General features: G+C 37.9%; 1 protein-coding gene across 4 annotated transcripts; it reads right to left on the bottom strand.

The window, feature by feature from the left end:
- Nucleotides 1-29: 29 nt before the first annotated feature.
- On the bottom strand, nucleotides 30-15,307 carry LOC129882567 (oligoribonuclease-like). 4 transcript variants are annotated; one of them, XM_055956932.1, is made up of 9 exons: nucleotides 15,052-15,307; nucleotides 14,785-14,916; nucleotides 13,323-13,399; nucleotides 12,450-12,531; nucleotides 12,275-12,330; nucleotides 2,183-2,269; nucleotides 723-813; nucleotides 390-504; nucleotides 30-294 (listed from the first exon to the last, which is right to left on the bottom strand). In XM_055956932.1, exons 1-9 carry the CDS (start codon nucleotides 15,161-15,163, stop codon nucleotides 210-212), a joined length of 837 nt encoding a protein of 278 aa, XP_055812907.1. In that variant the 5' UTR covers nucleotides 15,164-15,307; the 3' UTR covers nucleotides 30-209. The 4 variants fall into 4 exon arrangements, with proteins under 4 accessions (XP_055812907.1, XP_055812908.1, XP_055812909.1 ...); XM_055956933.1 differs by having other exon boundaries at nucleotides 384-504; nucleotides 15,052-15,306; XM_055956934.1 differs by having other exon boundaries at nucleotides 30-283; nucleotides 384-504; nucleotides 15,052-15,306.
- Between the last annotated feature and the right edge of the window lie 2,109 nt (nucleotides 15,308-17,416).

The following is a 17,416-nucleotide window of genomic DNA, read 5'->3' as shown; positions in this document are numbered from 1 at the left end:
GATTTAAGGTCCAGAGGGAAAATGCATAATTCATGGAGAAATTTAAAATAACCATTAGCCAAGTAAACTGACAACATTTGAATCAACTCGCATATTCCTTTTACATGCTAACCAACTGTGCACGAAAATTCATTGTGTAATCAGTATCTCTGAAATTGCGACCAAGTCTGATTTCATCTAATACTGGAAAGGCAAGAAGTATCATTCTATTATTTCCCTTCACACACACATCCACTTTTTCCCAGGCAACAGAAGATAATATTAACTTTCTTGAGTTGGTTACCTGTTGAAATACTAACAAAAACATTTTCTGTTAAGCATAATGTGTTTATACTAAACATAAAAGAAGAAACCGTAACCAGGAAAAAGGAAATTTTGCTAACCATTACTTGGACTTGGATGCTTTGAATATGTGTTCCTTGTAGTATTTGAGTTCTGCTATGCTCTCTTTAATGTCATCCATAGCTCTATGTTTGTTTTCTTTTTTAGGAGCCTTTTTCCCATCTAATGAAAAAGCAGGAAAATACTATTAAATAGATGGAAAAGAGGCAAAATAAAACATGCAACAGCCAAAGAAATTGGATATTAGTCTACTACTATATCAGAATACAATATGCTGGCTCTGAATTTATTATTAAAACTAAAATGCTTAAGTGCCCACACCCACCAAGGAATACATTTAAGTAGACCTAATAAACCGCAATAACCTGTACTGGTTTTACCTCTTGGATACCAACGAAGATACAATGCCTTGACACTGCTAACATCAACAAGTACATGTGAAAAAAGACTAGCCAGATTCGGCAAATATTTCTGCATAGATAAATTAGAAAGAGAACATTTTAGAAACAAGCTCTAAACTTGAAAGGCCAATTAGTAAATATGCATAGAAACACCGAAGAATACTTGATTATGCCATGTGGCAAGAAATATATGTGATATATATACATATATTGCTAACATACTACATGAAGCTAGTATATTAGCAATGTACCCATTTTTTGAGTTCACCAAAACACCCTTATAAACACATACCCTCTTTTTTAATAGCAGGGATGTTTGGGTCTTTCCAAACAAATAAGTCTATTTCCTAGCGTACTTCTCCTCGCCATTTCTTTCATCCAGCTAACTTTTTAATTTTCCTAAAAGCCCTTCCTATTTCTTGCCAACTAATGAAAATTAGGGACTTCTTCGTCATTTCAACCCAAAATCCCCCAAATCCTCTTCCCCGCTTCACCCAAAAGCTCCTTTTTCTCTGCAGTTTTCCCATTTCAGCTTCAATTTTACCTATTCATGGTTCATTTTATCTCCACCTTCTCATGCTATCCTCAATTTCTCCATGTATCTTTCACTTAAATGTCCAAATTTTTATCTCCAGAACGCCTTGTTGCTAGACTTTGGATATTACAAACACTGAAATGATGTTAAATAAAGACAGTATCGCTGTTTATGGGTTTGCAATTGGGGATTGGGACTAATTTGTTTCGGTTTCTAAACTATACAGAAGAACCAAATTTTTATTTGTTATTATTGACATCAAAAGCAATGATATTTGGAAATCTTAAATTCATGAGTTGTCAAAGTCTTCTAGATTGTCAAATTAAAAGGAACGGAGATGAAAAAGTTAAATGGAATTACCTGTTTCCCACTTTTTTCCTACTCAAGTTGAAAGTTATACTTTAATCAAAATATGGTTTACACTCGTCACAACTGCTCTAGATCCAGAAGATATCAAGGAACACTTGTTTTCCAATTAGAATACTCAAAACAAATTGCAAAGAAGAAAGGAGCTTTTGGGTGATGTGGGGATGAGGGAAATGGATTTTAGGTTGAAATGACAAAGAAGTCCCTAGTTTTAATTAGTTGGCAAGAAATAGTAAGGGCTTTTGGGGAAATAAAAAATGGGGAGGGCACATATATATATTTGACAACCATTTGTCCAGGCCAGCTTGTGCGCATCTCGACTAATTTCATGGGCACTTGGTACCTCCCACCACATGGGCTGGACTACTCTATGTATCCACCAAGGTTTGGATAGATTGAAAGAAATCATCTAGTGTTTATGCATCTACTGGGGTAATGCAACAATGCACATATAGTTATCACAAATCCATTTATTTGTCGATGAGATACCTCAAAATGATATGTCTATAGATTTATACTAATATATATATATATATACCTTCAAAAACTGAAAATCCACGTAGACTGAATTTCCTGCTAGTGATGGTGTATATGTGCCAATATTTCTCTTCACAAATTCAACAACCTACATAATGCAAGCAAAAATATGTTAATGTAAAGACCAGTCTCATGGACCCCATAGCAATAGCCATGCATCTCAATTTTCAATCATGCTTTACCTCAATGATTCACAGGGGAAGCTTAGACTGAAATATTAATTGTCAAATTAGACCAACATGAGGCTACAGTTGAAAGAAAAGGAAAAGACGAGGGAACGAAAGGTATTGATGTTGGTCACAACCCTTCAACAATGAAGCTATATACTTTTTGCCTTTCTGGTTTGGGAAAAAATAAAAAACAGTATTCACCGCAAAGACCAATTCCATTGTGAGGATGTGGCCACTTAAAGTATATGCTTATTTTCCAAAATCGAGGAGGCAATTATTTTCTAAACACGAGCACATGAGAAAACAGGGTTTAGAAAATTTGAGGTTCAGATATCTAAGTATACAGACAAACATTATTTTTTTTGATAAGGTAAATGATATTATTAACAACGGGCATGAAAGCTCCCGTATACAAGAGGTAACCAAAAAGTAGAGAATCCACATCAAAAGCATGATTCTCTAAAAAAGACACTCAATCATCTATACAAGGAGGAATTTTGAGGGTACACCAAAAATCAATCAAAGAAAAAAAGGCCATTTCATAAATGTACAAATTCATTTTTAATCCCCTCAAAAACTCTCATATTTCTCTCTTTCCATACAACCCACATAAGAGCTAATGGGGCAACCCTCCATGCCTTTTGCCTTCTACATCTTTCAGCCCAACTGTGCAGGACATCGTTAACAGTACCCAGCATTACCCAGTGTACACCAAAATAATTCAAGACCACCCTCCACAAGCTCAACGTCACTTTGCAATGCACCAACAGATGATCAACTTCTTCACCTGAACACTTGCACATAAAATACCAGCTAACATGGGTGACATTTCTCTTCCTTAGATTCTCAGCTGTAAGAATTGCTCCCCTTGCTGCCAACCATGCAAAAAAGCACACCTTCCTGGGTGCCCTAGGAATCCAAATCAATAGATGTGGAAAAGGCATCTCATCTCTCATAAGAAAGCTCTGATAGAGATATTTGACAGTAAAAACACCATCGCTCCTCAAGTCCCACCTTCGAGAATCACTAAGGCTGTGCCTGATTTGCTTGAAGAGCAACTCCAATAGCCTTCGGAACTCTTCCATCTCCCAATCTTGTAGGTTTCTCCTAAACGTAAATTCCCCAAAAAACTTCCCCTTCATACTCCTTGAGGATCTGGTGGACTGTTAACCCCCTCTGTTTTGAAATTTTGTACATGTCCATGTATATCTAACATGTCTCTACTAACTCGATGGGGGAATAAGAAGACTACGGAAAGGATAGCGTTTGACTGCGAGAAGCGTCAAGGGATTCTGGCACACAAAAGATGGAAGCTAAATGAACAGTTTGCAGATTTTTTTTTGCTCCAGAAAGCATAACAAGTTCAGCAGATTCATTAGTATTGTAACAGTGAGGAGGGAAACAGATCTGTCATTATTATACCAGAGTTTGCATTTAATAGGGGTTGGGGGGACATAGCATTGAAGATAGCAAATTTCATTAAAGACCAAAAGGGCCTATTTATTGCAAACAACCCAAGAATGGTGGATCCAAAAACCCTGTATGCTGATTCAGTAAGGACAAGCAAATGGCAATCAAAGAAAGCAGCGGAATCTGTGATTAGTCACATTAACGAAGTTATCTCCATCCTCGGTGGAAACACAGACCAAGATAATGGCCTCCTTGACAGATGTATTGTGGGTAGTTTTAATGTAGACCTGAAGGAGAAACCCATTCTTGCAGACATCAGAAAGTGGGCCATTAATACGTGGAAAAAGTCTTTTAGGATCAGCATATATGAAATGGGAGGTTGCTCCTTCTTTTTTGAATTTCCAAACAAAAGCATGGCGGAACATGTCATTCATGGGGAATGGACCTGGAAACAGCTGAAGCTACATCTGGAATGGTGGTCACCAACAGCTGGATGCTGCACGAAATGTGAAAGCACAACATGGAAAAGAGCAGTGGGTCTGCCACTACATCTATGGACGAAAAAGATGTTTAAAGCCATAGGAGATCAATGCAGAGGATGGCTGGAAACAGAGGAAGAGACATCTCTTAAAAACCACCTAATGTGGGCAAGATTAAAGATAAAAGGAGATGGAGGAAACATTCCAAAAGAAGTTAAAATAGTGGATAAAGGATTAATCTTCTTTATTCCGATCTGGGCTGAAATGCAAGCAATGGTGGTAGCCGGTGAGGTGGAGCAGACGATGGGTAAAGACTTTTGGACAGTAGAGGTGAAGGGGGGAGGAAACAATGAGTATGTCACTGACAAAGAGTTGGTCAACCACGTGGGTAGGACTTCAAACCCTATAGCTGGCGTGGGCCCAGCAAAGTGTGTTGAAAAGGAAAGGCAATCATTTAAAAGTGGTGGGCCAAAGGTGGATCGCCCATTTTTTAATGAGGCCCAAAATTTTGGACCAAATTAGATTAATGAGGCGGTGTTTTCTAAGGTTGTCGACTCAATGTTAGTTGAAATAGAAGCAAACAATACAGACATTGTATTCTTCGACAGAGTAACTGGAGAAAGAGAAGTTGTTTTAGCCGAGGAGGATCAAGCAAAGGATCGAACAGAACTCGCAAGAGGAGAAGAGTGGGAGATTTTTGCTGATGCGATCACAAATATAGAAGAAGGAAGAACCCAGCTGAATTTCAACAGTCCAGTCAAGCATGCAAATTGGAAATTGTACAGAGGAAGAGAGATGGAACATTGAGGAGGCAAAACCATTAATTTAACTTGCTGTAGAGGAGGAAAGTGATGGGGAGATGGATGCGTCATTATGGGTCCATCAAAACATAATCAAGATGAGAAAAGAATTCGGGGTAGTATTCGATGGGTGTCAAAAAGAAGCCCTAGCGCTCTTCAAGAAGATAGAAAACAAAAGACACCCAATCACCAAGGTAGCAGAGAAGCAAATAGGGGAAACCTCTAGAATTAAAGGGCTGCAAGAGTTGAAAGGATTGACAATTGATATGAATTTTCAAAGCAAATGCACGAGAATAAGGGAGAGGGGAAATTCTATAGATATAAGATGAATGTGAAGATAATATCATGGAATGTGAGGGAGTTGAATTGCAAGGAAAAGAGGAGAGTGATAAATAGCCTGCTACAGTATTGGAAGGCAGATGCCATATGTCTGCAGGAAACCAAATTAGAAGGGAACAATGGGGACGTAATAAAACAAGTATCGGGAAACAGAGGATTTAAATGCGGGCAGTTGAAGGCTAGTGGTACCCGGGGAGGTATCTTGATGATGTGGGATATTAAAGTTTGGGATGGGGAAGTAGTGGAGATAGGCTCATATACTCTGACTTCTAGTTTCAAGTCAAGAACAAATGATCTTGGGTGGCATATGACAGACAAGAAGTTTGGGGGGAAATAGGCGCTGTTAGGGGCTTATTCACGGGAGCTTGGGTTGTGGGAGGTGATTTCAACATTGTTAAATATGCATCAGAAAAAAAGGAATTGTTCCAAAACCTCTGTATACATGAATGAGTTTTCTGATGTAATTGAGGACATGAAATTGATTAATCCTCAATTGGAAGGGGGCACACCTGGACCAGCAGAAGTAATAGGGAAGCTACATCTAGAATTGATAGAATTTTGTATTCTACTGAATGCAGGAGAGGGGGGGGGGGGGGAATTTCAACAATGTGAAGCTAGAGATTTTTTTCCCTAAAATATGCTCAGATCATACACCAATTGTTTTAACAAGTGGCAGTTGGGTGCACACAAAATCCTATTTTAAGTTTGAAGGGTGGTGGCTGGAGAAGGAGAGTTTTAATGAAAGAATCAAAGAATGGTGGACATCTTTGGTATTTGAAGGGAAGCCTATTTATATTTTAGCATCCAAGGTAAAAGCTCTCAAGTCCAAATTAAAAGAATGGAGTGCAAATACATATGGTAATTTGGAAAAAAAAGAAGAAAATACATATGGTAATTTGGAAAAAAAAGAAGAAGAAGCAATTGCTCAACAGAATCACTGAGTTTGATAGTATTCAGCAGAATAGACCTTTAACTGAAGAAGAAGTTGTCCAAAAAGCAAATGCGGTCAAGGATTTTGAAGATTATGCAAAAAAAGAAGAGACAGCTTGGAGACAAAGATCAAGAAAATTGTGGATAAAACAGGGGGACAAGAACACTAGTTTCTTTCAGAAAATTGCAAATGCTCACAACAGGATCAATCATATTGATAAATTGGTAGTAGAAGGACAAGAATTGGTGGAGGTTACAAACATCAAAAGTGAGATTGTAACCTTTTACAGAAAGTTGTATAATGAGAGTGAGAACTGGAGGCCCTCTTACAACATGAATCAGTGCCTTTGGATCAGTGTAGAAGAACAAGAAGAACTGCAGAAACCTTTTGAAGAGGAAGAAGTCTTGCTTGGGCTTAGGACTTGTGCTATAGACAAAGCACCAGGTCTAGATGGGTATTCCATGGGGTTTTTTTGTAAGATGTTGGGAGGTTGTGAAGGAGGATGTGATGGCAACCATTCATAACTTACATTCACAAGAGATCTTTGAGAAGAGCTTTAATGCAACATACATAACTCTTATCCCAAAAAAAAAATGGTGCCAAGGAGTTAAGAGACTTCAGACGAATCAGTTTAATAGGAAGTGTATACAAGCTGATATCCAAAATACTCACAGAAAGAATAAAGAAAGTGATGCATAAGCTAGTTGATACACAACAGATGACCTTCTTGAGAGGTAAGCAGATCACTGATGCAGTTCTCATAGATAATGAGTGCCTAGATTCAACAATAAAAGACAAGACTCCAGGAATTATGTGCAAATTGGATATAGAAAAAGCATATGATCATGTCAACTGGAACTTTTTGTTTGGAATCATGCAGAGGATGGGATTTGGAATGAAGTGGATCAGGTGGATGAGATTTTGCATAAGTACTGTCAGATTTTCAGTACTAATAAATACATCTCCGGAAGGCTTTTTCCCCTCTAACAGAGGACTCAGACAAGGTGACCCCCTCTCACCTATTCTGTTCATTCTTGTGATGAAAGGCTTAAATAACATGCTAAAGACAACTCACAGTAATGGATGGATTAAGGATTTTAATGCTGCAAATGATGAAAATGCAAGAGTGGAAGTCACACATTTACAATATGCAGATGATAATCTTATCTTCTGCGATGCAGAGGAGAAACAACTCAAGATTCTGAGAATAATCCTCATTCTTTTTGAAGCAACCTCTGGTCTCCACATTAACTGGTGGAAAAGTCACATTTTTTCCTATCGATGAAGTGAACAGAATCCAACATCTAATAGAAGTCCTGGGAGGAGAGATAGGGCAGCTGCCAACTGTCTATTTGGGGATGCCTCTGGGAGCAAAAAGCAAATCCAAAGAGATTTGGAATGGAGTGGTGGAGAGATGTGAGAAGAGACTGTCCAGATGGAAAGCATAATATTTGTCCAGAGGAGGGAGATTAGTCTTGATCAACTCAGTTTTAGATGCTTTGCCAACTTATTTGATGTCAATTTTTCCCCTTCCAGCCAAAGTGGAAGAAAGAATTGATGCCTTCAGGAGGAATTTTTTATGGAATGGAGATAAGGAGAATAAAGGATTCCATTTAGTTAAATGGAAGACTGTAATCCGGTCTAAGAAGCATGGGGGGCTAGGCATAAAAAATCTGAGAAAACAAAACAAAAGCTTGCTTATGAAATGGTTGTGAAGATACCCTAAAGAAGAGCAAACCCTTTGGGTTAGGGTGATTCAAGCAAAATATGAAAAGGAAGATTTTTGGAAGACTAAAGAAGTTACTTCTGCTTATGGTATCAGTTTGTGGAGGTCAATCAGAAACTTGGGGCATGTTTTCTTTGAAAGAACAAGCTTCAATATAAATAGTGGAAGGAAGATCATGTTCTGAGAAGATGATTGGATAGGAAGTGGCAGTCTTAAGCAGCTTTTTTCAGATATTTATCTATTGAATCAGCAGCAGAAGTCTTTTTTGCAAGAAGAATGGACTCCTCAAGGGTGGAACCTGACATATAAAAGACTGATGCAAGATTGGGAGGTGGAAAGAATGGCTGAATTTTATGGTACCTTAGATCAGTATACAGGACCAAAGGAAGGAGAAGATACTCTCAATGGAAATGCCATAGCAAAGGCTTTTTCACAGTCAGCACTGCTTATACAAACTTGAATCAGATGGGGTCTCAAATCAGTTTCTTACCATGGAAGCTTATATGGAAAGTAAAAATTCCTTGCAAAGTGGCAGTCTTCACTTGGCTAGTAGTGCAAGAGGCTGCTCTGACTCAAGAAAATCTCATGAGGAGGGGCATACAAATGTGTCCAAGATGTTTTTTTTTTGTGAGCAAAAGGCAGAGACAATCAACCATCTGTTTTTACATTGTAAAGTGGTTAGCCAGCTATGGAACCTATTTATTAGTTTCAGAGGCATAAGGTGGACTATGCCTGAAAGGGCAGGCGCAGGTCAGGCTCTAGTAAGCTGGAACAAGGAAGGGAGTGGTAGCACGGACAAAAACAAATGGAGAATTGTCCCAGCAGTTATATGGTGGACCATTTGGAAGGAGAGAAATTCTAGATGTTATGAAAATATCAATAGACCCTTACATAAGATTAAGATGGGCTGCATTATCACTTTTTGTTATTGGTGTAGTTCTGAATATATAGATGATCCTGTAGCAATTGTAGACATTCTAGGATCCTTGTAAGATGAAATAAGACGTGAGCTAGGATTTCTTTTTTGGGGGGGTTTGTTGAGCCTACTCAGCCGTATGTAGTTCCGTGATGTAAATTTTTGGGATACCAGCCTTAGTGCTGAAGATTTATATACAAACCTGTTACCTTTATCAAAAAAAATGACACCCTCAACAAATTCTCCCCATACAATTTGTGATTCCAAAACTAATTCTCCTTCCATCCCCCACCCTAAAGGTGATGTGACAATTAAAGTCATTCCACCCCTTCATAATGCTCCTCCACATGCTACAACCAAATGAAACAGAAATATCTCTAGTCCTCCACCCCCCGCTCTTCTGATGTGCCATATTTCTCTACTACTACCTCCCTCCATAAGGTGTTCTACTCCACCCCAAATCTCCATAACCACTTCCCCAGTAAAACTTTGTTTAACACCTTCAGATCTTTTATCCCTAGACCACCCCACTTTGTTGGAGTTGTAACGGCCTCCCAATTAGCGAAGTGAATCTTGCTAGCACCATCTGTCGCGTCCAAAAAGTATCTTTGAAGTCTTTCTAGTTTTTCAGTAACTCTCACTAGTGCTTGCAACAAAGACAAGTAGTAGGTATTAATGCTCGATAAAGTGCAGAGACAAAATATACAGATTATACCCCACCTAAAGAGTAATATTCACTCTTCTCACTCTTTAGGATTGCAACACAAGCTTACGGCAACCATGCACCTATGTATGCATTTTGGAGGAACCATCTCCTTAAGAGGACTCACAAGCCCCTCAAAATCTTATGCACATAAACAAGTCTGCTCTTTAGGATCTGGTCTCTGTCTTAATAATATATAGACATTATTAAGAATTACAAATTAATATGGCAATATCTCATTCCTTATATATATTGGAAAGGTTTAAAGTCCTAATTATATAATTAGAAATAAGAATTACTTTTCCTTTCCGTTTTAGGTTACTTGTAAACACTATTTAAACCCCAACATGCTTGTGGGAATAATCAAGCAATTCATTCTCAAATATCACATCCTTTCTTCTTTCTTTACATGGTATGAGGGCATAAATCTTGGTAGACTCAAATAGCTTCTGCTACAGAACAAAGAAAACATTTTGTTGCGAATGAAGAAGATATCGAGGAATTGTCCATACGTAAAACCAAAATTATTGATATCGGCCTTTTTCCCAGAAAAAATGAATCTTGTGATCCAATAGAAGCAGATGTGATGTGGATTATTCAATAAGCGCGGGCAATGTCAGTCAATGTGTGTCGTCCGCCTGGCGAATGATTTCCTTTTTTTCTTCTTCCTTCCGGTGTCTAGCATAACTCTCTATAGCAATCGGTGCTCCTCTTTCCATTCAAACACTGTTCATCTCTCCGGCGAAAGTTTTGGTGCCACTATGTCTTCGGTGAGGGGCAATGCTACTTTCTACATGACCAACATACTCCTCTAATATTGAATTCCACAAAAGCTAAGGGTTTGAGTCCCTACACTGAAAACTCTTTCTCCCAACTTTTTTTTTTTTTTTACTATAGACAAGAATTTGAGAACCTACTCTGAAAAACTCTTTTTCCTCTTCTTCTAGTACGTCCTCTAATCTTTCTACTTAAAAGAATACAAATTCATCTTTCTTATTCCAAAAAATAAAATGGTAGTCCAGACCAATGGAACTGGAATCTTACCTTCACTCGATGCAAAAGGGATCGAACACCTCATTCTATTACCCTGACTAGTGTTGATTATGAGGACTATCTTTGGTACCTGATTGCAGACCAACATCTATCATCCTCATCTACAGCTGTAAGCTCAACCTGGTACACAAAATCCACCTAGAGAGTCATTACCTACTCCGACGACATCCCCTGCTTTGGTCGAGCACTAATCAGATGAAGTTGAGTATATTTGAGGCAACCTAGGAGTATACAATATATAGGCAATAGAAGGGAAGCAATGGACCCAAGCTGAACAAACTTCCATCATGAACCTCAAGATTCGAAAAGATCAGTTTGCCTCGCTTAAGATTTGCTTCAGTGTAGGTAAGGCACTAAGGTGTGTGCCTCATTGTCCATGATTCCTATCCAGTGTTTTTGAGAGCGAGAAGTGAAGCGCTCGCTCCATTGAAGTGAAACAAAATTAAAAAGAATATTGCACAAACAAATAAAATAACTATAAACAAGAACTCAACAAAGATAATACTCATTCTGAATATCTCTTGATTTCTTCTTTCTTTACGGACCATATCCTAAAGAGTCCTTTATGGAGATAGGCCCCTTTAGCTTTAGGGGAAATCTTATGTCTTCTTTCATCCTCTCTATCTATTGCCTATGCCCAATGCCTTACATTACTACTATATAGAGAAGGCTAGAAGCAGGCCCCTCATGGTCGATGTGCCTGCTTCTAGCTAAGGGCATTTATGTAATTTTTGTACTTTTTCTATTTTAATTTATTATTATTTTGTTTTTTTTATCTTTTGAATATTTGAAAGTTCTATAAATCACGATAATTAACAATTTAAAACATCTAAATTTTAAAAGATATATAAAAAATTCGATTGACTCTGGAAATACTATCGGTGCCACATAAATTGGGACAAAAGAGGTAACATATATTATTTTAAAGTGACGTAAAAAACACTATATAATAATTAACAACTTGAAATATTTGAAAAACATATAAAAATTTGGTTGATTCTTGAATCTATCTGCCACGTAAATTAGGACATAGAGGGTAATACATATTATTTGAAAATTATGTAAAATTACTATAAATTAACACCTTCAAAAAGAAATTGGATGATTCTCCAAATTCCAACTGTATCACGTAAATTGAGACTGCCATGCTGGCACGGGTTCCCATATCTAGTGGATATAAAAAGCCTTTCATTTGCTTCTTCTTTTTGATGGAAGTTTGACTTCCAAGAATGTATTCTAATTTTTTGCCTAATTCTTCTACTATATCTTTTTGACCAATGATTGAATCAATCATCAACAGCATAATTAGGACAAGAATTAAGATACATTTAGATAAAATCGAACTTCCATCAAAGAGAAGCAAATGGAAGACCATTTCACTAGCTCTAGTAGCTTTCAAAAGGATGGTGGGATAACTAGAAATGGGTCCATACTATATGCAACCAGTTAAAAACAAACAAGTAGAATCAGATGTGTAAATGACACGCTAAATGTTTTTGTAATTGAAGCTGACATATTAGCATAGAATCTTACTCTTATACATTTAGGATAAAATGCTAGATGTACCTCTTTTTCAGCTTCTTCTTCAGTGACTGTACTCTTAAGAACCTTCTCAGTCAAACCTAAATCAAATTAAGTTTATCTTGAACTAAAAATGTATTTGATAATACTGAAAAGGTAATTATATTTTAAAAAGGCTGCCTAAAACTTAGAAACAATGTTGATAGTATAAGTGGCTTACCGCTCGCTGCATGATGCTCTTGGCACCATGGTGCCATATTATCTAGACACTCCTTAGCTTGATGTATAACCAAATCAGGACCCTGTTTTTGGAAAAATAAAATACTTTCCAACTTAGAACCAGGAGGATGTATGAAGTGATTGACAGATGCACAAGGCGTGATTTATGAAAAAAGTGTGCTTTGAGAAAAGGTCAACAAGTTTTCCATATTTCCCACCAGTAGGATCAGAGTCATCCAAAGAAGAGCACTGAAGAAGTAGGAATTATTTAGTCAATTTGGATTATAAGATAAGTACCATATATATCTTTTTTATGATGTTGGTATCTGGGCCAACTTGAGCGCACCTCAACTATTCCACCGGATAGCACAAGGTAGCAAGTGGTCTCAAAATTAAGCTTTCAAATACTAATTGTTCCTGATAGTTTCAAAACATATAATAAGTTCAGAATTGACAAGAAAAAGAAATAACTTGTCCAACTATTAGGTAGAGTTCTCTGGTTCAATCACTGGGTAACTCTGCCCCCCACAAGGCTTAGGTATATGGGCAGAAATCACCTAGTGGTTTTTTGCCTCCACTAGTATTTGAACCTGAGACCTCATGGTTCTCCACCCACTTCATTGATCACTAGATCACCCAAGGTCCCACACCCTTGGGTGCTTCTATATATATCAGTTTAAGTTACTCGCACAAAACAGTACAGTATTATGCATCATTTGACCACTACTTTCCTTTTTTCCAATTAACTATAAGCTGAAAGAACTGTCTTTGAAAAGGAAAAAAGTAAAACTTAAAGATAAATGGCATTAAATAACATAAAACAAAAGTCGGAATAACAATGTAAGAAAATATATTAAAGGATGGCTAGCAATACCTCCATTGATTTCGTTAAATTTCCATTTGTAACTATACAAGCAATCTCCAATATCCTATCAACTTCAATATTCAAACCTACAGTGCAAGCAAAACAACATCATGGTATGCTTTTCATTGGAGATGATGCAATGATGTTTTCCTTGGTGCATTTGGATAGAACATTATGCAAAAGTTTTCTAGAGCAGTATATGTGTCCAGCTTATGATTGGTTATCCTTTTTATCCTTCAAAATAAATCCAGAAATTTTGGCACCCTATATCAAACTAATTATGGACAGACATAGATGATAAGCAACCTATGGTGCTTATCCTTTAAGCATAGCATTATACATAAAAGTAAAAAAATTCAAAAATGTCTGCTTGTACATATAACGATTTTGGCTCATTAGCCATCTTAGCTGTGCTTTTTGAGGATTGAGCCCTCAACCTTTCAGAGACCATAGGCGCTCTTTACCGCTGAACCAAGCGACATCTGTGCTCAAAGACATCTTAGTTAAGGAAGGATGACCATAGAGGAGGACTTTATCCTAGACACCTTGGCTTAAATATTAAGATTTGGATTATTAAGGAAAATTCAAGGTATATCTGCAAATCAGTATTTTAGCACAATCTAGTTCTCCCACTTTCTAAATTTCTTTTGGAAGTCACTTGTACTAGGATATGAGAAATTAGGTCAGAGTAGGAAGAAACCTAGAGACCTTTCCAGATAACAACCACAGTAAAGTACCGATGGACACCAAAGTGCAGAGCGGGGGAGAGGAGGCCATAGCTGGATTACAAACCTGGACGATAAGATGAAGGATGAATCTCTGACTGTCAGCATGAGGAATGTGACACTCAGAATTTAAAACAGACTCTGGCAACAAAATACAAAGAAGCTTAGAGACTAGTTTATTTAAAATGAAGAGTGGAGGATGCCTTCATAGCATAAGATACACAGCACAGGGAAGGATAAAAGCAACAGTATCCCAAAAGCACCATCTTAAGAGGACTCTGGTGGCATCAGCTTATTGAGAAAACTCCATCAATATGAAAAAAAATTAAAATTAGTGTTCGGGCCATCTTGTGCACACCTTGCCTAATTGTAGGGTTACCTGCTACCTCCCACCAACGTAGGTAGTTAACTCTGTCCATCAAGCTTAAATAGATGGAAAGAAATCACCTAGTAACTTTTCCTCTGCTAGAAATTGAACCTGAGACCTCATAGCTCTCAATCTCAATTGACTTAATTGACCACTAGGCCACACCGTTGGATGCAAAAGTTGATCAATATAATTGGACTGCCAACATGCTATTCGAGTACAGGGACAACAAACACAGCAATCCACAGCAGCACATACATATTGATGGACTTTGTGACAGATAACATAGCGAGAAAACGCAATAAGAATGATTGTGGTTGAATGCATAAGGTTTAAAGACCCAGGCACATTTCAAAAAACACCATGACCTAATGATTACCGGTCATCTCAAGGTCAATCCATACAAGCGGCAATTTGCACTCTCCTGCAACTGATTCTAGCTTCTGAACCCTTGTTTTATGCTCACGTACTTTCATCTCTCCTGGGCTGCCATCTCCCCCCTTCTCTTTACCTGTATAATTCGCAGATTGTCATTTCTTGCAAACAAAAGTTAGATGCAAGGGTTTCATAAAGAAAGTTAAGGATTAGCTGCATATTTATTTATAATATAATTTAGATCAGATACAATAATCTGCTTCTTTCTGACCTTCTCCTGTTACTCTATCAGTATCCCCATTAGTAACCTCAGCTTGGTCCTCGTCATGGCTATCTGCAACATCCAAATTCAGCAATGAAAAGGCATTTGAGAGTTGATTCATTTCCCTCGAAGTCCTTGGTCATTAAGCTCCTGCACAACTGACAAATTGGTGCTGTAAGCTGTACATGAATCCGTTTCATTCATTAGGAATGAAAATATAAAAAACAAAGAAATTAGTTGCTCTGGGTTGAGTACTGCAACATAAGCTAAGCTGTTTAAATCCAACCAAAATCCATAATTCTAACCAAAAAAAAAAATGTTATTATTGATTTATTAATAATGAGTTTTTGATTTCGCGGTTTTGGTAATTATTTTAATTTTTTATTATTGAGCTATTATTCTTAACTGTTTTAGATTTCTTCTTAATGGACTAACCGATAACACGATTGTAAATTAAATAACTATGTTTATATCATTTGGTATATAAAGTCATTGGCTTAGAGTTCAGTTTTATAATTTTATTTCTGGCTTTCTCAAACTTTCAGTTATTCTACAATGTGACAGTGTTTACTTTTGAGTAAGATGCATTTTGTCAATTATGTCCATGGTTCATTTAGTTTGTCACTTCGTTTCTAAGTAATTTTCAATAAAAAAGAATTATGTCAAATCTTAACGGTTAAACCGATAACGATCAATAACTGATAGCATGTTTGCAAACCGATAGTTTAGGGGGATACTTATTATAATGACCCTATAGGTCATTTTTGAATTAATGCATTCATTTTATCGTTTAGAGCATTCTTGTAGTGACCCAAAGTCATTTATGACTTGCTGGCACTGACTGTTCGCTCGTCTGGTCGTTCGTTTGGGTTTTAGGCTCGTTTCGCTATTTTGGAGCTTTAATAACTTGAAAAAATGATTTTGGTCATTACTTCAGGTAAACGAACTCAGAGCGAAATTCTAACGGTTCCATCAACTCCAGAATGATCAAATTATTCTAGTAGCATGGTCGATATGAGTATAAGGCAATCGGTGCGAGTTTGGGGCTAACTGGCGCTATAGCCTTTGAAATTTGACCTAAGGTTGACTTTGGTCAACATTCTCAAAAAATGCGATTGGATGAGAATTTCGTGCGCGGTTAGTTCTGGAATGTCAAGTTTGGTCTAGAACGATCCTTCGTTTGTTTCTCGAAGTTTTTGATCTAATCCCGAGCCCCGTTATTGAAATTGGCTAAAAATGACACTTGGGTGTGGGATCCACTTTTCGTTAAAATGACCTCATATGAAAAGTTTGAATGCGCTAGTGAGTCCGAAACGTCGAATTTGATGGGGTATCATATCTCATTTGTGTGCACGGGATTTTGAACACCCCATCGGAGATTTGTACTTTGCCAAAATAGATGTTGCAGCACCTTGCTGATGCAAGGGTGATTTACTCTTCGCGTTTGTGGGCAGAGGACTGCATTTGCGGAGGCTAGGTGAACTGTTCTCTGGGTTCACAAAGATCTGATGCCCAAGCCTTCACAGTCGTCATCATTGCCATCAGTGGCGACAATGTCCTCCACAACCATAAGAGCAGTGACAACATCGTTGGGCTCCTTGTCCTCATTATTATTGCCCATCTCATCAACAGTGGGCTCATCATCATCTAAGGGCTCCTGAAATGTTGGGCCCATTCGGCACATGTACATGGCACTATCCGTAAGAGGATAACGATCAGCTAACTCCGCTATCTTTTCTTCCATCATCGGACGACCACCAATACGGAATTGCAACTCTGCCATACCAAACGTCCTTCCCATCCAGCTATCATCCCATGCTTGCCAAACGAAAGTTGATAGTACAGGCCCATGAGCAGTGTCTTGAGCCTTAGTCTTTGTCATATCCACCAGATTACACACCAAGTATGGAACTCTTGGTGCGCACAAGTCATGAACTTCCTCCTCGACCCCCTCAGACCATAACAGCTGGGTAATTATACTTTCATAACAAAAACGCCACTTTTCGTTATTTCGGAATTTTATCATGTTGTGGCACAGTACTGACCTAGCATTCACCTGCAACTCTTTCATGTGCTTACCGAGCAAAAATACACTACAAACAATTTTCAACCATACCCGAGCCTCACTATTGAGATGCGCATATTGCAATGTAGAGTGTCTCCCGGTGTCTTTTGCTCTATCCTACCGTGCAACAGAATTAACACCGCACAAGGTGTGATGAATGTTTCTATACGGGGGTTATTCCTTCATGTCTAAATACTCAGAATAGTCGCAATGGGGAGTTCCTAAGAATTCATTCAACGCTCGAGTGGTAAACCACTAACTTCACCCTATTGCTACTAGACTGCTCAGTATTCCAATTAGCATAAAATT

This window comes from Solanum dulcamara, chromosome 3, assembly GCF_947179165.1.
Source record: "Solanum dulcamara chromosome 3, daSolDulc1.2, whole genome shotgun sequence".
In the NCBI taxonomy this organism is placed as follows: domain Eukaryota; kingdom Viridiplantae; phylum Streptophyta; class Magnoliopsida; order Solanales; family Solanaceae; genus Solanum; species Solanum dulcamara.
This window is presented reverse-complemented; position numbering and strand designations above follow the sequence as displayed.

What these genes read in the sequence shown, in the direction of transcription:
- LOC129882567 (XM_055956932.1), bottom strand. Translation starts at nt 15,163, where the DNA reads ATGAATCAACTCTCAAATGCCTTTTCATTGCTGAATTTGGATGTTGCA. An exon ending in AGAGCATCATGCAGCGAGCG is followed by an intron (nt 12,331 to 12,449) that starts GTAAGCCACTTA and finishes AATTTGATTTAG; the next exon opens with GTTTGACTGAGAAGGTTCTT. An exon ending in TCTTCGTTGGTATCCAAGAG is followed by an intron (nt 505 to 722) that starts GTAAAACCAGTA and finishes CTTTTTCATTAG; the next exon opens with ATGGGAAAAAGGCTCCTAAA.